The sequence below is a fragment of the Hydractinia symbiolongicarpus genome, chromosome 12 (assembly GCF_029227915.1).
Source record: "Hydractinia symbiolongicarpus strain clone_291-10 chromosome 12, HSymV2.1, whole genome shotgun sequence".
Classification (NCBI taxonomy): domain Eukaryota; kingdom Metazoa; phylum Cnidaria; class Hydrozoa; order Anthoathecata; family Hydractiniidae; genus Hydractinia; species Hydractinia symbiolongicarpus.
In genome coordinates, this window is record NC_079886.1 from 5,871,717 (window position 1) to 5,888,842 (window position 17,126).

At 33.5% G+C, this 17,126-nt stretch overlaps 1 protein-coding gene across 1 annotated transcript; it reads right to left on the reverse strand.

Moving 5' to 3' along the window:
* Positions 1-11,133: 11,133 nt before the first annotated feature.
* LOC130622450 (SOSS complex subunit C-like) lies at positions 11,134-12,705 on the reverse strand. Its single transcript, XM_057437910.1, has one exon. The coding sequence runs from the start codon at positions 11,697-11,699 to the stop codon at positions 11,385-11,387; it is 315 nt and encodes a 104-aa protein (XP_057293893.1). The 5' UTR covers positions 11,700-12,705; the 3' UTR covers positions 11,134-11,384.
* Positions 12,706-17,126: the final 4,421 nt, after the last annotated feature.

The following is a 17,126-nucleotide window of genomic DNA, read 5'->3' on the forward strand; positions in this document are numbered from 1 at the left end:
GGTAGTCGCTTGCAATTACTTATGGTTATTTAATGATCACTTGGGATGATAATTGTTTTGAAATAATTGTCTTGACACAATGAATATAAAAAAGGTTGGAAATCAATCCGGCTGTGGAATTATAGGAAAAGAAAATTAAAACTACATTTTGCAATACCACGCAATAATTCAATTTAGCAATGTATTAAGGTAAAAAAGGAAAAAATCTTGCCCACACCAACTTGCTTCTTTTCTAAATAAAACAACGTCACAACCATTTAAGTTATCCTCGGAATTTGTGGTGGATTTTTTTCCTTCTTTTGTTAATTGGGGTTCAGGAGTATAGAAGTTACTTAAATCACAATCTAATCATATGAAACAAATAGATTTTAAATTTCGAACAGCAATTAATAACGGAATTATATCCCATCTCAAATTTTTTATAAAATCTGTGCTTAAATGAACAAGTTTTCAATCCAATATTTACGAATAGATAATCTTTTTCTTTCGAAGTTAATAACTAAATTATATTACCCGCTATGGAGATGTATAAAGCATTGCTCTAATTTGCTTGCCTGCTAAACAAGCTAATTGACTTCCAGTAAATGGTTCGAAATAAGCTGATGATGCTACAAGTGCGCCGGAGTGAGGCTCAAACGCTGCAAGACAAAGGCTCATTCCCTATAACATCCATGACTTATATAAACGTTTTTTAAAGGACTCGGTTCAAAGAACTTTTTTAAACTTTTTTGAAACCACGGTTTTTGATTTGCGGTTGTGGCGCAGTTCCTACAACCTCACGTCACCTTGGCCGGATTCTATCCCGAACGGAATTCACAATCTCACGCCAAACTTTTCCATTCGTGTCATCGATGCTCGAAAAAAGGTTTATGAAAGACGTATTATTGCTCAGTTTTCAAAACTAATAGATGGATTCCAGTGTGACGTTATTTGTTTACTTTTCAACGATAAGCTCTTTGACTCTGGTATTTGTGTGGCAGGAAGAAGGATGCTAGGATTTGGTGAAGAGAGGTATTTTCCTGTGGAGTTTTTGTCACGATAACATCGTATTATCGAGGGTAGATTGATGCCATTTAATTTATTTAAATTAATTTAAACCTATTCGGTCCGGGGTATTTCGATTTTTGCTTGTGTTATGTTAGCACTTTTTCTGTGACGTTATTGTAAGCTTGAAATTTGTCTAATGTACTACTATCTGCCTAATATTTAATTACTTTCGTTCTAGAGCGAGTTTTTACATTCTGTTAATAGTTGTTAACAGTCAAAAAAAAATTATTTAACATGTTTTCCGCTTTTTACATAGTTCGCATGAAAAAAGGTCAAAATTTGCCCCAAATCCGTTTTTTTCCCTATTTTTGGGTTAAATCTGAAAAAATTGACGAAATAAAGTTGCCTTGTAAGTTTCAAGTCAGAAGGATAATCTTATCAAAATTTAATAAATTTCCGGATTATAAGGATTTCATAGAGATTTTTAGGGGCAGTTTCGAGTGATAGCCAATATCTAAAGCTTTGAGAGATATCTTACCTGAATATTTAGCATACAGGTGCCCCCCCCCCCCCCCCCCCCCGACCCAATGGGATTAAAGTCCAAAAAATGCTTTCGTGTGAAGAATTGGACTGACAATTTCCTTGCTTTGCCTAGCGCCCCCATCTTTTTATTTTATGCCACGCGAATGCCAAAGCCAAAAGAGTTTACCTTGAAAATTATCTATAAAAAATAACAAGATTTTAAACCAAATAACATTCGTAGACAAAAAAGCTTATGGTCATTGATCTGGAACTCGGGAAGAAAACTAGAAATAGTTGAAGAGTAGCCCAAGTGGCAAGAATACATCCATGATGAAAGTGACAACACGTGCGACCCCTAACACTGTCCGAATTTGCAGATTGATTATACAAATTGGTTTCTGATTTCATTCGGCAGCTATCTCAAGTTGCGTGTTGTTGTCTTTTTTAATGCTTTAATAAAGTGTTATTTTTGTAAAATCATAATAAATCGAATATTTCAAGGCAATACAATGGAAAGAGGAAATTGTTTTTTGTCACGATGTGTTAATGAAAACAATTAAAGAGAACCGATTTATGTTGCTTGTGGTTTCTGCTACATTATTACCATTCATTAACCTTATATCACGTAAGATAATTATTAATGTGAAAAGAATTGTCAATGTAGCGAAGAACGTGACTTATCAGATGACAGAAAGCAAATTTGATCCAATGAATCGTATTCTAGATGTAATTGTGTTATCCGTGTTTATTTTTATGACGAATATTGTTTGTTTGAAACCTTTTTGCCGCCGATGGCATGCAGGTTGTCTTGTGAAACCATCCCCACAACAGAAGCTGCCTGAACTTACAAGAAATGCATTTGAAAAATTTAAAAAGAAATTCCTTTTACAGAATGTGTTTACCGAAAAAGTTAGTGCTGATAAAGATGTAATCCCTGAAACTACAGGTAATTGCAAAATGTTAAGATTTGTAAAAATTTCTAGATTTCCTAGCATTTTAAACGATTATCTATACAGAAAACTAATTCGTTGTCAGTTCTTGGTAAATCAATGCGAAAGTTGTTGCCAAAGTGGATTAAGTTACACTAACATAACCGAGAGATCTTGTACAACTGTCATTATATTATAGCTTGGTGCTTAAAATAATTCACTGACGAAGGTCTGCTTGTTAAAGATTTCGAAAACCTGTTAAAGTGGTTTTTAAAATCGTTTGTGCTATAATACCCGTATACGTCTCTCGTAACGCATACAATCCGGTATAAAAAGGACGGGTGAGCGGTGGATTTTTCACGGGTCACCGACTAGTGTATAATAAAATCATTAAACATCAGAAAAGAATATTAAAAAAGGCTAAAATAAAATACCTTAAGAAAGCTGAAATAAAAAAGGGCTGAAGCAGACTAAAATAATTAATTCATTATTGAAGTTTTTTTTAAAAAAAGCACGTATAAAACACAAAGTTAATTTTTTTGTTAGCCCATCCAACTACACCAACAATGGTACGGAAAACTATCCATCCTGTTGTAAGAGATTTTAAAGACCATCTATCGTTGCATACTGAACACAAAAGTAAGTCATTATTTTCTTCAATATCAAAAAAGGTTATCATTTAAAAGGCAATTATGCATGTAAATTTGGCTGCATACTCTGGGGTCTCAAATAAACCCCCTTCCCTTCCCTCATGCTTATCTATATTTTACTTTTAGTAAAACTCAAATTCAACTTTTATTTTTCGAATATTTTTGCAATCAATAATTCTTCTATCTATCTTGAAATGTTTTTTTGCTTTTTTCGAAAGTTTATTTAAGTTTTCGACCCCCTCCCCTTTATTCCACCATCCACCAAACTTTTGTACCCTACTGCTTATTCAAATTCGTGACCGTAGTGTATATTATAACACAGATTCAAAGTTGCCTATGCAGTCACAACTGTTGTCTATTTGTTCCTTGTTGGCATCACCTTGTATTTTAAAAGAGCTATTATTAAAAAAACAAATAAGCTTATATAAACATGGAGAAACACCTCAGTTTCGGCAAAAGTTTACAGTATTAATTATTGCGATTTTGCAAAAGATTTATATTGCCAATGTTTCCACTGTAAAATCAATAAAAGATGCTAGAAATATAGCTAGAGCAAAATAGAAACATTTCCAGGTTGAATATGAATATCTCAGGTTAAAACCAACTTTAGTGGTTCCTATAAAATAGTTAGTTAATCTACCTGAGATAAGCAAATTTAACCTTTGCTTACTCAGTCTAATTTCTTGAGACTCGTATGGCTTTTAAAATGTTGTTTGTAGAGAAGCGTGCATTAGACATTTCTTGAAGTAATCGTTAAATTTAATTAAGCCAAACATCTCCATTCCACGCATTTATCTATTTTTTGTCCTTTCACCTTTGTACAAGAAACTTGAATGACCCATAAAATTCAGTTCTCTGAAAATCAACTGCGTTTGTTTACCAATGGAGAAATAGTGCGTCACTACAGAATCAAAATATCATACATTTAAATCGAATAATGCACTTCCCACCAAAGTTTTTAAGTATCAACTGGTGATAGACAAGGGAATGAATTCTGAAATACTCAACATATAATTGAACCTAGGAAAAAATTTCTATCCTCTGGGTTAAATTTTAAACAAATTTGTCATTCTGTTAGTCAAATTTGCGTCCGGTAATTACACTTTTTTTCTATAGACAATAAAATCTTTCTCACAAACACACTAATTAAACCTACAATAGAATAAATAATAGATATTTTTAAACAACTTCCCTCATCAAGTTCTTTTCTAGAATTCGCACTTCCTGCAGTTTTAGATGACAAAACACTAAAAGAGAACTTATCAATAATAAGAATTTGCCACAGTGGATATTGAATTTGTTGTTAAAAAATGATTCGTTTTTTATTGCTTCAAAATGTTGTGTTTTGTTGTATTTTTTTTTCTTCGCGACTGTGCTTAAAATAACTTCGAAATCATAATCTAGTGAATTCTATCTGTTGGCAATTACCTTGCGCAATTTACAGTTAATTTTAATTTATAGTTTCCATAAACAAGGTTTATTCTGTCTCTTAAAAAATTAATTGCACCTTCCACCACAACGTGATGTTTAGAAACCAATAAAATTTATTTCAATGGGAAGTAATTTCCTGCCTAGTTTGATATTGATTGTCGCGAAATGAATGCATGAAATATCGTGCAGAAAAACTTTTAAAAGATGAACTTTTAATTCTTTAGAACACATCAAAGTAGTCAATGCAATAATACTTGGAAAGTACTTTTTTTGCTTTTAAAGTCACAATTATTTTAACCGAAATTTTATTAGCAATGATTAACCTCGTCCCCAGCGCTCTTTTTTTCACTTGTTGATATTGGGATGGCGTTTCTTGAAAGCCATCCCAATGCCCTGGGGAGGAGGTTGAAGCGCTAATAGCTCTACAGTGTACAGTGTATCTTAATTTGCTTGAATTGCCGCTTCTTTTCTGTTTTGAACTAGTAGTTTGGAGCTAAAAAATTGACCTTTAGATTGACAAGAAGGCTACCTAACAGTTGCTTAGAATAAAATCCAACTATTCAGAAGTTAAGGACTATAGAAATTCCTTTGCCATTGTTTTTTATGTTGGTGAATTCTAACATAGCAACCACACAGCTTATAAAAATACTTGTATATATAGTAGTAGGACTTTTGCAGACTTTGTGTCCACACATTAGTAACCAAACAGCTATTCGAATACACACAACTCACTTAATATTTATTATTTCCTACACACTTCTATACTGCGTTTACACTTATACGGATTCAAAGTAAGTATCCAATTCAAACGAAACGTGTTGGTTTGAAAACAGAAATCTTTTATTCGTTTTCATCTGTTTACACTCATGTGGCAAAACTTATAAGTGTTTTAAATTGTCAGCCTTCGTATTACACCAAAGTTATTTAGATATATGCGTTTTTGTATGCTCATATTGGAAAATTTAAACGATATAAGCACAAATTAAAAGGAATCTATAAAGAAATTTTTCGGAAACTTTTTTATTTTTATTTTTTAATATTTTCATGTTAAATCTCTATAAATTTGCAAGATCTAGTGCAAAGACTATCGTTGTAAATTTCTATTTTGGTAACTCGACTCATAAAAAGCCCCCTTCCCACTTTTTTTATGATAACTTTTGAAGTACGCCTTATTATGGGCTGGAATTTTCTGACTTTTCATTAAATTTAATAAGCTCCACGAATATATAAATTTTTTTGACATGACGTCACACCTGTTGTCATGGTGACACATCTGTCAACAGGTGGTACATAAAAAACTTAATTTTTTGTAGAAATTGTTTTACATTCATTTTATGCATTTATATGTTTTTTAAACATTTTTATTTGTTTATGGGTTATAATCTTTTACTATATGTCTTGGATTAATTTTTAAAATTTCCCATATATTGAATTTTTCTATTTTTGATGATGACGTCATCGCTGACAGAATGACGTCATTCAAATTTATTTTGTCTTAATGTTCCAATGATTAGACAATACCATATTCCCTTCATCGTTTTTGGAGGGAGTTTTTTAGCCGCCCCCCCCCCCCCCCCTTTGGCTTCCCAGAGCCCTCAAATAGCCCGGACTGAATGGGGTTAATTTCAGCACAGAAATACAAGCACTGTATGTTGTTTATAAGTTTCAAATTTCTCATAGATAACATGACCCTTTTGAATATTGGAAAGATTACTTGGAACAAAAAACGTAGTAAACAGTGAAAACAGAAGACGTGACATTCAACAGTAATGTCTACTAGCAAAGAGGAAGAGTTTACACTATCTATGGAAAGTCTGTTATGTTTCAATAACATCAGCGAAATCGAGCCTTTATGGTGTCTTTATGGTGATGTAACCTATATTTATACTGATACAGAATGTGTATAACTTTAATGTGGTATTTATTCATAATTTAAACAATTGGACCAAGTTAAAACATATATGTATAGCTACATTGACAGTTAAAAAACGAATGTCATTTTAGAAAACGTAGTTTGTTGTTTAGAACGTCCAGCCGCCTTGCAGTGCCTCATCATCTCCTTCCTTTTCCTCCGCCTTCTTATCCTCTTACCCCGCCCTCCCCCTCAAATAGAGTGGGCACCTCCCATCTTGAAATGTTTGATTTATCCCTCATTATGTTAAAGCTACATTTACACTGAAAGTTTTTGCGCATAACAGTTTCACTTCTTTTCCACGTTAAATATTTATTTTTATTTTTGAATGCGAATAGAAAAAAGCATTTTGCGGCTGTGATAAATAGTGAAAACGCGTCGCTACACAGTTTGTCTGTTTTAGTGTGAATTGAGCATTATCACAGGTACGCCCTTGGTGATCATTTGAGGACGAGCGATTATTTAAACATGGATGTGTCATGCCTTTATTTCGTTTTTATCCGAGGTGCTTGTTTGAGCATAGGCGATTATTTGGAGAATAATAGGGTTAAAAATGGCTAAATAATTATTAATAAAAGAGCGGCGGCGTTTCTGGGCCTCTCCTTTCTGACTTCTTTTGTTTGATTCGTGCATAATTACATGAATATGTTGTGTATTTTTCAGGTAGGCTTCAAGGCTGGTTTAACCCTATTTGTACCGAATGGAAAGGGTCTCAATGTCCGTGGGCTATTTGACTGGACATAACTTTTATTCAACACGTAATCGAGCGCAGAAAATTGCCTTAACTTTTATTTGACATTTAGGCCTTGTAACAAATAAATTACTTTTTTAAAGGAATACTTTACTGGGGTATTGAACTTTTGGACATGAGTAATTTTCTGCTAAAAATTATTTAAAACATATATATTGGTTACCAGGTGGTTACCAATGTGTTGCTAAGGAGATATGGGTCCCGTATGGGTCCTGTATTTTATCCATTTCTAAAGAGATATGGATAAAATGCAAAACAGACTTGAAGGAAATATTGATCAGCGGAATGGCGTCATTAAATTGTTTTCAGTCTGCGAACATCTTTGTATGCCAAATTCTACAATGTAAGTCCAACATGAATCAAGGCTGTAGCATCAGTAATGCTTGAAAAATTCAAATTGGGAAAATGACATATTTTGAGTATGTGTGACGTCATCTCTAATCTCTGTGACGCCATCAAAATAAATTTTTACCTAAAATCTGTCTGTATTAACACTTTATACGAGTATATAAAGTTTCATCACCTGAAATATATGTCAGGTCAAAGCCAAGAGAATGAAGGAAATATGAATAATTTTGAAGAATCAGTTCTTGCTTCTCTTCCCGTATTTCGTCTAAATCGTTTATATGTTGAGAAATGTTGTCGTTAATTGGTTTCATTCCGAACCAACCCAAATAGCAAAAATAAACGATTGATCAAAGCTAACCAATTAACCACACGAAATCACAAAACGGAAAGAAAGCTGTCAATATGTGATATCTACTTTTAAAAGTTACAAATAGGCGCTATTAAACAAAAAAATGTTATTTTGATAAGACAATACCTAAATATGTCAGAATAAACCTTTTACAATAGTTAAAAATCATTATTTATACCTTAATCGGGTCTGTAAACATCTTCAATTTTAAATAAATTGCAAGATAGTGTAAAGTCGAGAGGACTAGGTTCGAATAAATGAGCATATGTCACATCGTGCAGAAGGTTTATGAGCTCAGCAGCACACCTTCTAAAAGTTTGTTTACTTACTGTTTACATTGTTCGTTGATAAGACGTCTTGTAATAATGACGAAGATTATAACTTAGAAAACATAGAATCGGATACTACAGCCACACGACTTCGAACCTCTTGTGTCTCACAAGGAAGAAATTAATAATGATGCAAAGTGACGAGCTGTCTTTTATTGACTCAAAGCAACGTTCTTAGCAAAATATTTTCTTTTTAAAAAATAAAAAATCTATTTAATAGCTTTTTTAACATTCGTTTCGTCAAAAAACTTTATCACTCGCTTCAGTAAAACAAGTAAAGTAATTTTTTTTTTATTTCTTTTGCTTTTCTGAGTACGTATAAAACAAAAAAGAAAAAAGTGATATATTGGAGTTTCCCTTTAAACTCGCAACATAACATTATTTTCTCAAAGGGAAGATTCTGTGACCTTTTCAAACGCGATTAATCCGTGTTCCCGAATTTTTCGGATGTATCTGAAAATCAGGAAAATAATTGAATTCTAAGCAGATAGTGATACTTTGCACAAATTTCATGACTTTCATGACGTACTCTAAATGATCCTTTTATTTGAGCATGCCTATCAAAGGGAGTGGATGATTTTCAATTCGTCGATCAAATTTGATATGCTGGCTTACAAAAGCAACCAGTTAGATCCCCTGTTAAGGACGAATACATTTCCGTTCAAAGATTTTTAATGTTTATATGAATTTAATCTAAATATTTTTTCAATTTATCCACTACGACAAAATCATTAAGTTTGTGATTAAGACTGTGGGATATTGAGATTGCGAAGATGCATTGTTTACTTATATACTGTATCTGTACTAACTTTACAAAAATAAGTTGAAAATGTTAGGCAAAGTATGATGAATTTCGGTTTGCGGATGCAAACAACTTTGTCCTAAGGGCTCTTCTACGCCTACGATACTTTGACGGAACAGCCATCAGAACATCATAGTTCATCATAGTATAGGATATAATTTAGTCAAGCACCAAATCTTTTTACTACACCAAACTCGATTGATACCCTTTTGTAATGTAAATGTAAAAAAACCCACCTCCTTGTGTTGTTTTTACCATTTTTTCTTAATTATACATACTTCAACTTTCCACATTCTCTTCTAACCTTATAGGTGGTATTTATAGCAGCAGGGAAACAAAAGTTAAGTGGTCAGCTAGACACGTTGTTGTTGTAGCTTTGTTAATTTTACACAAAGGGAATTTTAATTTTACAATCCTTAACTTTTTCAGGCGCAAAAATTTCTTCAAAATACACAATATCTACGTCATCAATATTACGCCATTGTCAATTATACTATTTATACTAATTTTTACGGAAAAGGAAAAGATAGTTTTGCGCCCAAATATATATATATATATTTAAGAAATTAAACTGATTGCGCATAGGCGTAATAAAACCTGGTACATATTAGGTGACCAATCTGGAATTTTAAAGCTTGGTATATACTAGGCGTCTAATTTGGCATTGTCTAAATAGAGATAATTTCGAAGAGTCTGGGAACGAGAATGACAGTTTAAGTCCATTTCCACAATTTAGACTATCTCTATGCCAGATTTACACAATTTGAATTTTATGTGTGCAGCGCACTAAGGATCATAGGTTACTTTGTTAAATCCAAACACACTAAGGATCATAGGTTACTTTGTTAAATCCAAACACACTAAGGATCATAGGTTACTTTGTTAAATCCAAACACACTAAGGATCATAGGTTAATTTGTTAAATCCAAACACAAAAGCTGCAGTAATTGTTGCTAACATCAATTTGACTATTCTCCCTGATATTTTGCTACTTTGAAAGATGTATATTAGCTATTTCGTAATTCTGGTATTTTAAAAAGTGCCAATAGCGCATTCGAAACGCTGTTTTGCGTACCTACGCCTATGCAGAACCTGCATATCTGCAGCCTCCTGGCTGTGCCGCATTGGCGACTTGTTGGTTCTTGCCAAAATCGAAAAACGCAACATTATTGGTCACTGATTGTAAACGACCTGAGATACCTAGTGAACTTGCATCAAAAAAGGTGTTTATCTATAACGTTTTTGGAAATTAAAGAAACTACAGAAGAAACGGATAAAAAGTAAATTTAGTCAAAAAGTAGTCCATATTTACCTATTTAGATACCTATCCTAATCTCGTTCAGTTCCACAACACTATTAAACTAAGAAAAGTTTATTTTGAACATGTTATTTTGTTACTGTGGTATCCGTTGATCATTAGACGCACAGAAACAGCAATTCGAAAATTTTGTAGTTTTTCTTAGGAACTTTAAGGCTGGAATCTAAGTTTTATCCTTAGCAACTGAAACTGAAGTGTATAATGGAGTTGCCTATAAAAGAAAAAATCAACCGAAATTCAAGCCAAACATTTATTAGGACTAGAATAGTGTTGAAAGTGTAGCTTATAGGAAAGTTGGTGTAATATTACGCCGGATACCACATCTTTATTTACTAAATTTTGTGCGTACTAGTTTTCGCAGATTTTGATCACATTCGCAAAAAACTCTGATATATTCTTTATGACACTATTCGCAAAATTAATATCCGCGAAAAAATTAAGCATCCATTCGCAAAGTTTCTAGCTTATAATGAGAAAAAGTGTAATTTTAACCACACGATATAAAAAACAGAAAGGCTGGCGGTTAAATCATAAGTAAAGGATTATTTAAGGAATTGACTGCTTACTTTTTCACGTCACTTATTCGTGAAAATTTCTTCGCCCTGCCAAATTTTCTACCCACGGAAATAAATTGTGTAACACAAGCGAACTTTTATCTCTAGGACGTATATGCTGACCAATTTAACACAAGAAATCTTGCGAATTTACATATGTGAATTGTTCCAGCGAAAGTGATTGTGTAGGGCGGCAGCCACGGGCAATCAATCATTTGCAACCTTTTTTAATGAAATTAAAAACAAACGAGTTTTAAAACATATCTGTATGTGGATTCTTCCACAGATTTTAAGAACTAGTATATATACATCTAATGATTAACACAACACGTCAACTTCAAACAATTTTAATGCATTACGTTCTTTCTATGTACTTTTCGAAGTTATACTGGTTCTAGATACTGCAAGGAATACAATTGAAATGTCAAATTTATACGTATTACAAAGACTTGACACCTTAATACTGTGTCTGTATAAAACTGGTGACAATGCATACCCAAACTCAATCCTTATCCTCTATTCGTGGAATCACCGGTAGAATTGGGTTACCATGTTGCGAATCCTGTGCTATAAAATATCCTGATGAATGATTAGAAGCATATTCCAGTGCAGTTCGTCGCGTCATAGGAACTTGATGCATTCCGTCTGAATGCACACGGGGATCGTGCTTAATCGGTCGAGATGAAATGTGAGAACTGTTTGAAGTTGACGTGCTGTTTCCACTTGACTGTTGCAGTAGTTGTTGTTTCTGCTGGTGTAAGTCCTGCAATATGCTTTGTCGGTTTCTTAGGTCGGAATGACCAACATGGTATGACATTTTTAACTAAAAATGTAAAACATGTTATTACCAGTCATATGTCTTGTGCTTGTTTGGTTGGGAGGGCACACTTCACTGAATGGTCGGCTTTTGCATTACTAGTACATATGTTGTAGCTATAAGGAAGGTGGTAATATTTGGGGTTCTTCTTAAATTATAGGTATAATAGAAGTAATCATAAAAGTTAAGAAGGAGGGTACTAGTAATAAACTGAAGTGATTGGATTATTATTTATGTCTGTAATTCAAACTGTATGGACAGCCCTATATCAACACAATGTCTTTGATTCTTAACTATTCATTAGCAAATTAAATTATTATGTTTCTTTCATTTCACAACTCTACCAAAAATTCCTCTCAATGTGGATAATTCAGGGCAGGTCTAATAAGAGGGGGTGAGTGTTTTAATTTTTAATATGGGGAAAACATTTGGTTACAACAAATGGGAAGTATTTGGGATGGTAGTTTTATTCTACAGATCAGATATTTACATGCAAACTTTATAATCACATATATTTTAGGTACTTATATGTCCAATCTTCACCTTATGTTGCCTTGTGAATGACCACATGGCATGATGAAAACAAAGCTAGCCATTATTTTTAAATGTATAAATAACTGGCAAAATTCTTGTCAGATTTTTTTCTTACATAAAATTATCTTGGGAATGATCAAATAACCATAGAAACGAGATTTTATAAATAACTGTTTTATAACTGTTTTTTAATAGAGTTTCTAAGTATTCCATGGCACATTACAGTCACACCCCATGTTTTGCATAAATCCAGTATTAATTAATTGAACATGTAGCAAAATCTCCAAAGTTTGGTGTTGTCATCTAACATTAGGTTATCAAGAGTAAGGAGGTGAAAACTATAATTGTTCCACATAATGTTCTGTGCTCTACCTATAAGTGAAGTTAACACACTGACCTTTTATAGTTAAATTTTTACATAATAACTTGAATCTAAAAATAACAACCCCACTTTGACAATAAATTAGTACTTTAAGGAAAGCAATTTTTACAAGCTTTTTGTCCAATATATGTGATTATTTATTAATTATATTTGCTCTGTTTTCTGTTATATGTTATATATATATATATATATATATATATAATCTGCTTTATTCCCAATCAGATTTCGAAATACAATTTCATAACAAGTTTTAAAATTTCAAAATGAAAATGTAGTTCCTGAGAAAGAAAAGTTTCACTTTTTGTGTGCAAGATTCATTATTTACTCAAGTGTACTAAATTTACTAAAGTAACTAAGTGGTGGCACTAATCTAAAAATAAATGTCTTATTTGTTATGCGCAGTTTCATTTTTTGTGCTAGTGCACTGCATTCTTTCATTCACAATAAATAGATTTTCTCTATTATTCTTATTTGAACGACTATGACAAATAACTGTGAACCCACCTCTACGAAAAGATGGTCAATGTTGTGTACGGTCCGGCTCCTAGGATTGTTGTTAAATGTATAATGCAACCGAAATTTTATAGCTATAAAGGTTCGACTGTACATTGTATGCGACGTAATGAAACTCTGACACATCTATAGCCTTGTTTCCATGTTATTTGATCAATGTAATGAGACAACTTCATAACAAGAAATTTGACATACATATAACAGCCTTGATGATGAAATGCCTCCTTTATAAATTACTTACACTTGAAATTGGCTAGCCCTGTTTCCATACCATATTTGTCATTATAACCAGAAGATTTGATTTGAGAACCTTGCATGGAAGAACCCTTTTTTCAGGTTGTTTACATGTCAAATTATCGTTAATAAAAACCATCCAGTCCAAACCTTTTAGGACAGTTTCCATCTGTAAAACTGGTCAGCAGCAAAGGAGAGTACATATAATAATTATCTGGTCTGTAAAATAATACTACTCCCCCAAACACTAACCCAATTAGGGTACCCCATGTTTTTAACTAAACAGGGTTCGAATTAGAAAGGTGAAGCTGGTTCACAAAAATTTTGGCACTCTGTAACAAAGTAAACCACCATATAGATGTGGCCTGGGAACACCTTAGATCAATTACTATTTTTCTATCGGCGTTCTAAATTCTTAAACTTATAAAATGCGATCTCAAAAAGCATTTCTATCGCTCTTTATAAATATTTGATTTGCGATTTTATCATTTTCTTTGCAAATTGATTCGCAAAAATGGTATTTAGAATCGCAAATTGCGAATTGGGACTGCTAATTCGAACCCTGCCTGGTAATCTCCCTACATCTGTTCACTCACAGCCTTTCCGTGTTTTCTTTTGTTTTATTTTAACCAATCAATCCAGTGGTGCTCAAACCAATTCCTAGACTCTGCAGAGAATACTAAAATTTTCTCTGGTGAAAAAAAACCTTAACTTTACCTACGTTCGTTTTATGTCTTGAATAATAATAATATTAGATATATCGTATATAAACTGGCCTGCCCTGATTATGTTCCTTTTATATGTGCCAAATAATATTTTTTGAGTAATAAGCCTGTTCTGATTATGTTGCCCTGATTATGTATTTTCTGCTCTGTTCTTAATCAGGGCAAGCTGCCGTACTTAATCAAGGCAGCGTTTATATTCCAAGCAGAACAACTCCATGCAACTTCCAACGGGCCACACAGTGTGCAATTCTCCTAAATTTCCCCCACATGGTTTTGGGTGATCCGGGATGGTAACATTATTAACTCGCCCTTATTCAATCTCTGCCATAAAGTGCGAGAGTTATAACTATATATAATCTTTATAAACATTCTCAACTCATCTACAGTTACATGTCCAATCATTAAAAAAGAGAACAAAAAGTATGAAATCTTGTATAAACGCGATGTCTATGACTTATAATTTTCTGATCTCACACATTCTCATTCTCTCGTTCCAGCTGAATGTGCCATTTTAAAAGTATCAGAATGGCGCGCTATAAACACCATAACTTAGCATAAAGCGCCGTTGATAACAGAAAACACGTTTTTTCATCGCTTCTGGCCAACCCAAACATATGTGACGTGCGTACTGAGCGTGGTTTCTATAAGCTGCTATACGGAGTTTGGTTTAGCTATACGGAGTCTGCCAACGAATGTTCTTAAAGTGGAAATATTGCAATATATGACTTGTCACATTCTTGTTCCCCAACACCATGGTTTTAAAACTATTTCCGAAAAAAATAAAAAATAATCACCATAAAGAACAAGTTAAAAAGACAAGCACGTCATTTTCCTACTTTTTATCCATGGTAAACATACAGGGTATATTGTAGTTATACGGAAGTGTGGGAACATTAGTTTGATTGCAAAAAAAGGATTATGGCATACAGATTATGAGATACCGAGAGTATGTTATGAAGAATTCGCTATGGGGAGTATGCAGAATTTGCTATAAGGAGTGTGCTAAACGGCCTATGCTATACGGAGCATTCTATACGGAGTATGCCATACGGACTGTGACATGCTTCATATACGAAGTATGCTATACGGAGTGTGACATGATTACTATACTGAGTGTGACAGGCTTAGTATATGGAATGTGAGATGCTTAGTATACGTAGTGTGCCATGCTAAGTATGCGGAGTGCGACATGCTTGATAGGAACAGAATTCGATGAATTGTTAATGAGTTGAGGTTTACAATGGCTGGTATAAAAAAAACAAAATTTTAAAGTTACATAATAAAAAGTCATTGATAGTATGGTTAGTTTTATTGCATACAGAAACATACAAAACAAAGTTATAAAGCTTAGAATGAATATAATGAAAGCCATAAAAATAAACTTCATACAAAACGCAAATAGTAAACTACATCATACAGTAGAACTGCCGGTAACTCGAACACCGATTAACTCGAACGTTTATTGAATGGAACTGTTATCTACGGTAATTGGTACTCTGCATGCTTGTCTCATATTTTAGACGTTTTTCTTCTTACACAAATTATTTGCTTGTTTTAGGCACAATTTTCTAAACTGGAATAGCTCAGAGTAAATAAGAATGCTTAGTTTAGACTTCGACGCTCATGCCGCATTCGCTAATGTCTAGCCAAACCAGTCTCAGCATTATACCCTCAAAGCTGTCTGCGACGCTCGCGGCTTTGAGTTATTTAAATATCTCCGTCCATACGGAGTAAACATGTCGCTATACGAAGTTATACTCCGTATACGCATGCCTATACGGAGGCGTACTCCGTATACCTGCACACTCCGAATGGAACACATACACGGCAAATAAAAGCAAAACACTGTCTACGCAAAACAGCTGACATTTCGAAAGGGATGTCCGGGATCCAGGACATAACCAATCTTGAAAGTTGTTTTGCTTCTATTTGCGGTCTTTCAGATCATTTCACTCAATGACTTAAAACGGTACAAAGCGAGATGAAAAACTAAAAATGGTAGCAAACGAATTAAAACACCACTAAAAAAAGATCTTTGATAAATTTTACGAAGAATAAGGGTTTGTTTTTGGCCACAGGGAAACGCTTTATCATGACTCAGTTTGAAGCTCTCCATTACATGAATTGGGCTATACACATTAACTATACAGTTCAACAAATGCTGAGGACAATAGGAAGGAATACAACTTAGTTGATGATTCAAGTCACGTGTAAAATATTATTATAATATATTTCACAAAGTATTTTATTCGCTAACGAACGATAGAATCTTTTAGCGAAGAATAATTTTTTCACCTATCAGTACATTTCCGCGATTTTAATCTATTTTCGGTCAACAACCAACACCACCATCACCACCGCCACAACCACCGCCACAACCGCAACCGCAACCACAACCACAACAACAAAGCTTTAATCACAATATCCATTAAACAGAAAAACGCACTAAAGTAACCAACATAGAAAAAGACTGACTTTTAAAAGCTTGAAAGTGCTCAGAAGTAAAAAAAGAGAATACAAACAAATCTTTTTGTCTCCGAAAGTCTGCAAAGAATAATTTTTGCAAATTAAAATATCTGCGAAATTTCCCTAATACTGATAAACTATATTAGAAAAAAAAGAGAGTTATAGAATGCCTACAAAAAAGAGGCATAAAAATATAACTAACTCACTACATTAAAAGCAATAGCTGGCAGTGTTGTAGCGGTACACGTCAAACCTGAGGATTTTTGTCGTTGGAGGAAGGACTTTTCTTTCACTAGGTATCTCGTGTATTTCAAAAAAAAAATTCCTTTTTCGCACAAGCGAGAAACAACGAGGTTGCATTTTATACCACAATTAAATCACTCATCGCCAAAAAAACCTCACACTGTTGGCTCTAAAAAAGATACCTCCCACAATGCTTATAAACCTCCCAAAATGCTTAGAAGGACGCTAACTATAATCACCATGGAAGATTTCTACGTGATGCACGTTTTGTTATTTTGTAATTGGCCAGAACGAAGATGGTTAGCTTCCTAGCCAGTAATGTGATCGAAA

Coding starts and splice junctions, on each gene's coding strand:
- LOC130622450 (XM_057437910.1), bottom strand. CDS start 11,699: ATGTCATACCATGTTGGTCATTCCGACCTAAGAAACCGACAAAGCATA.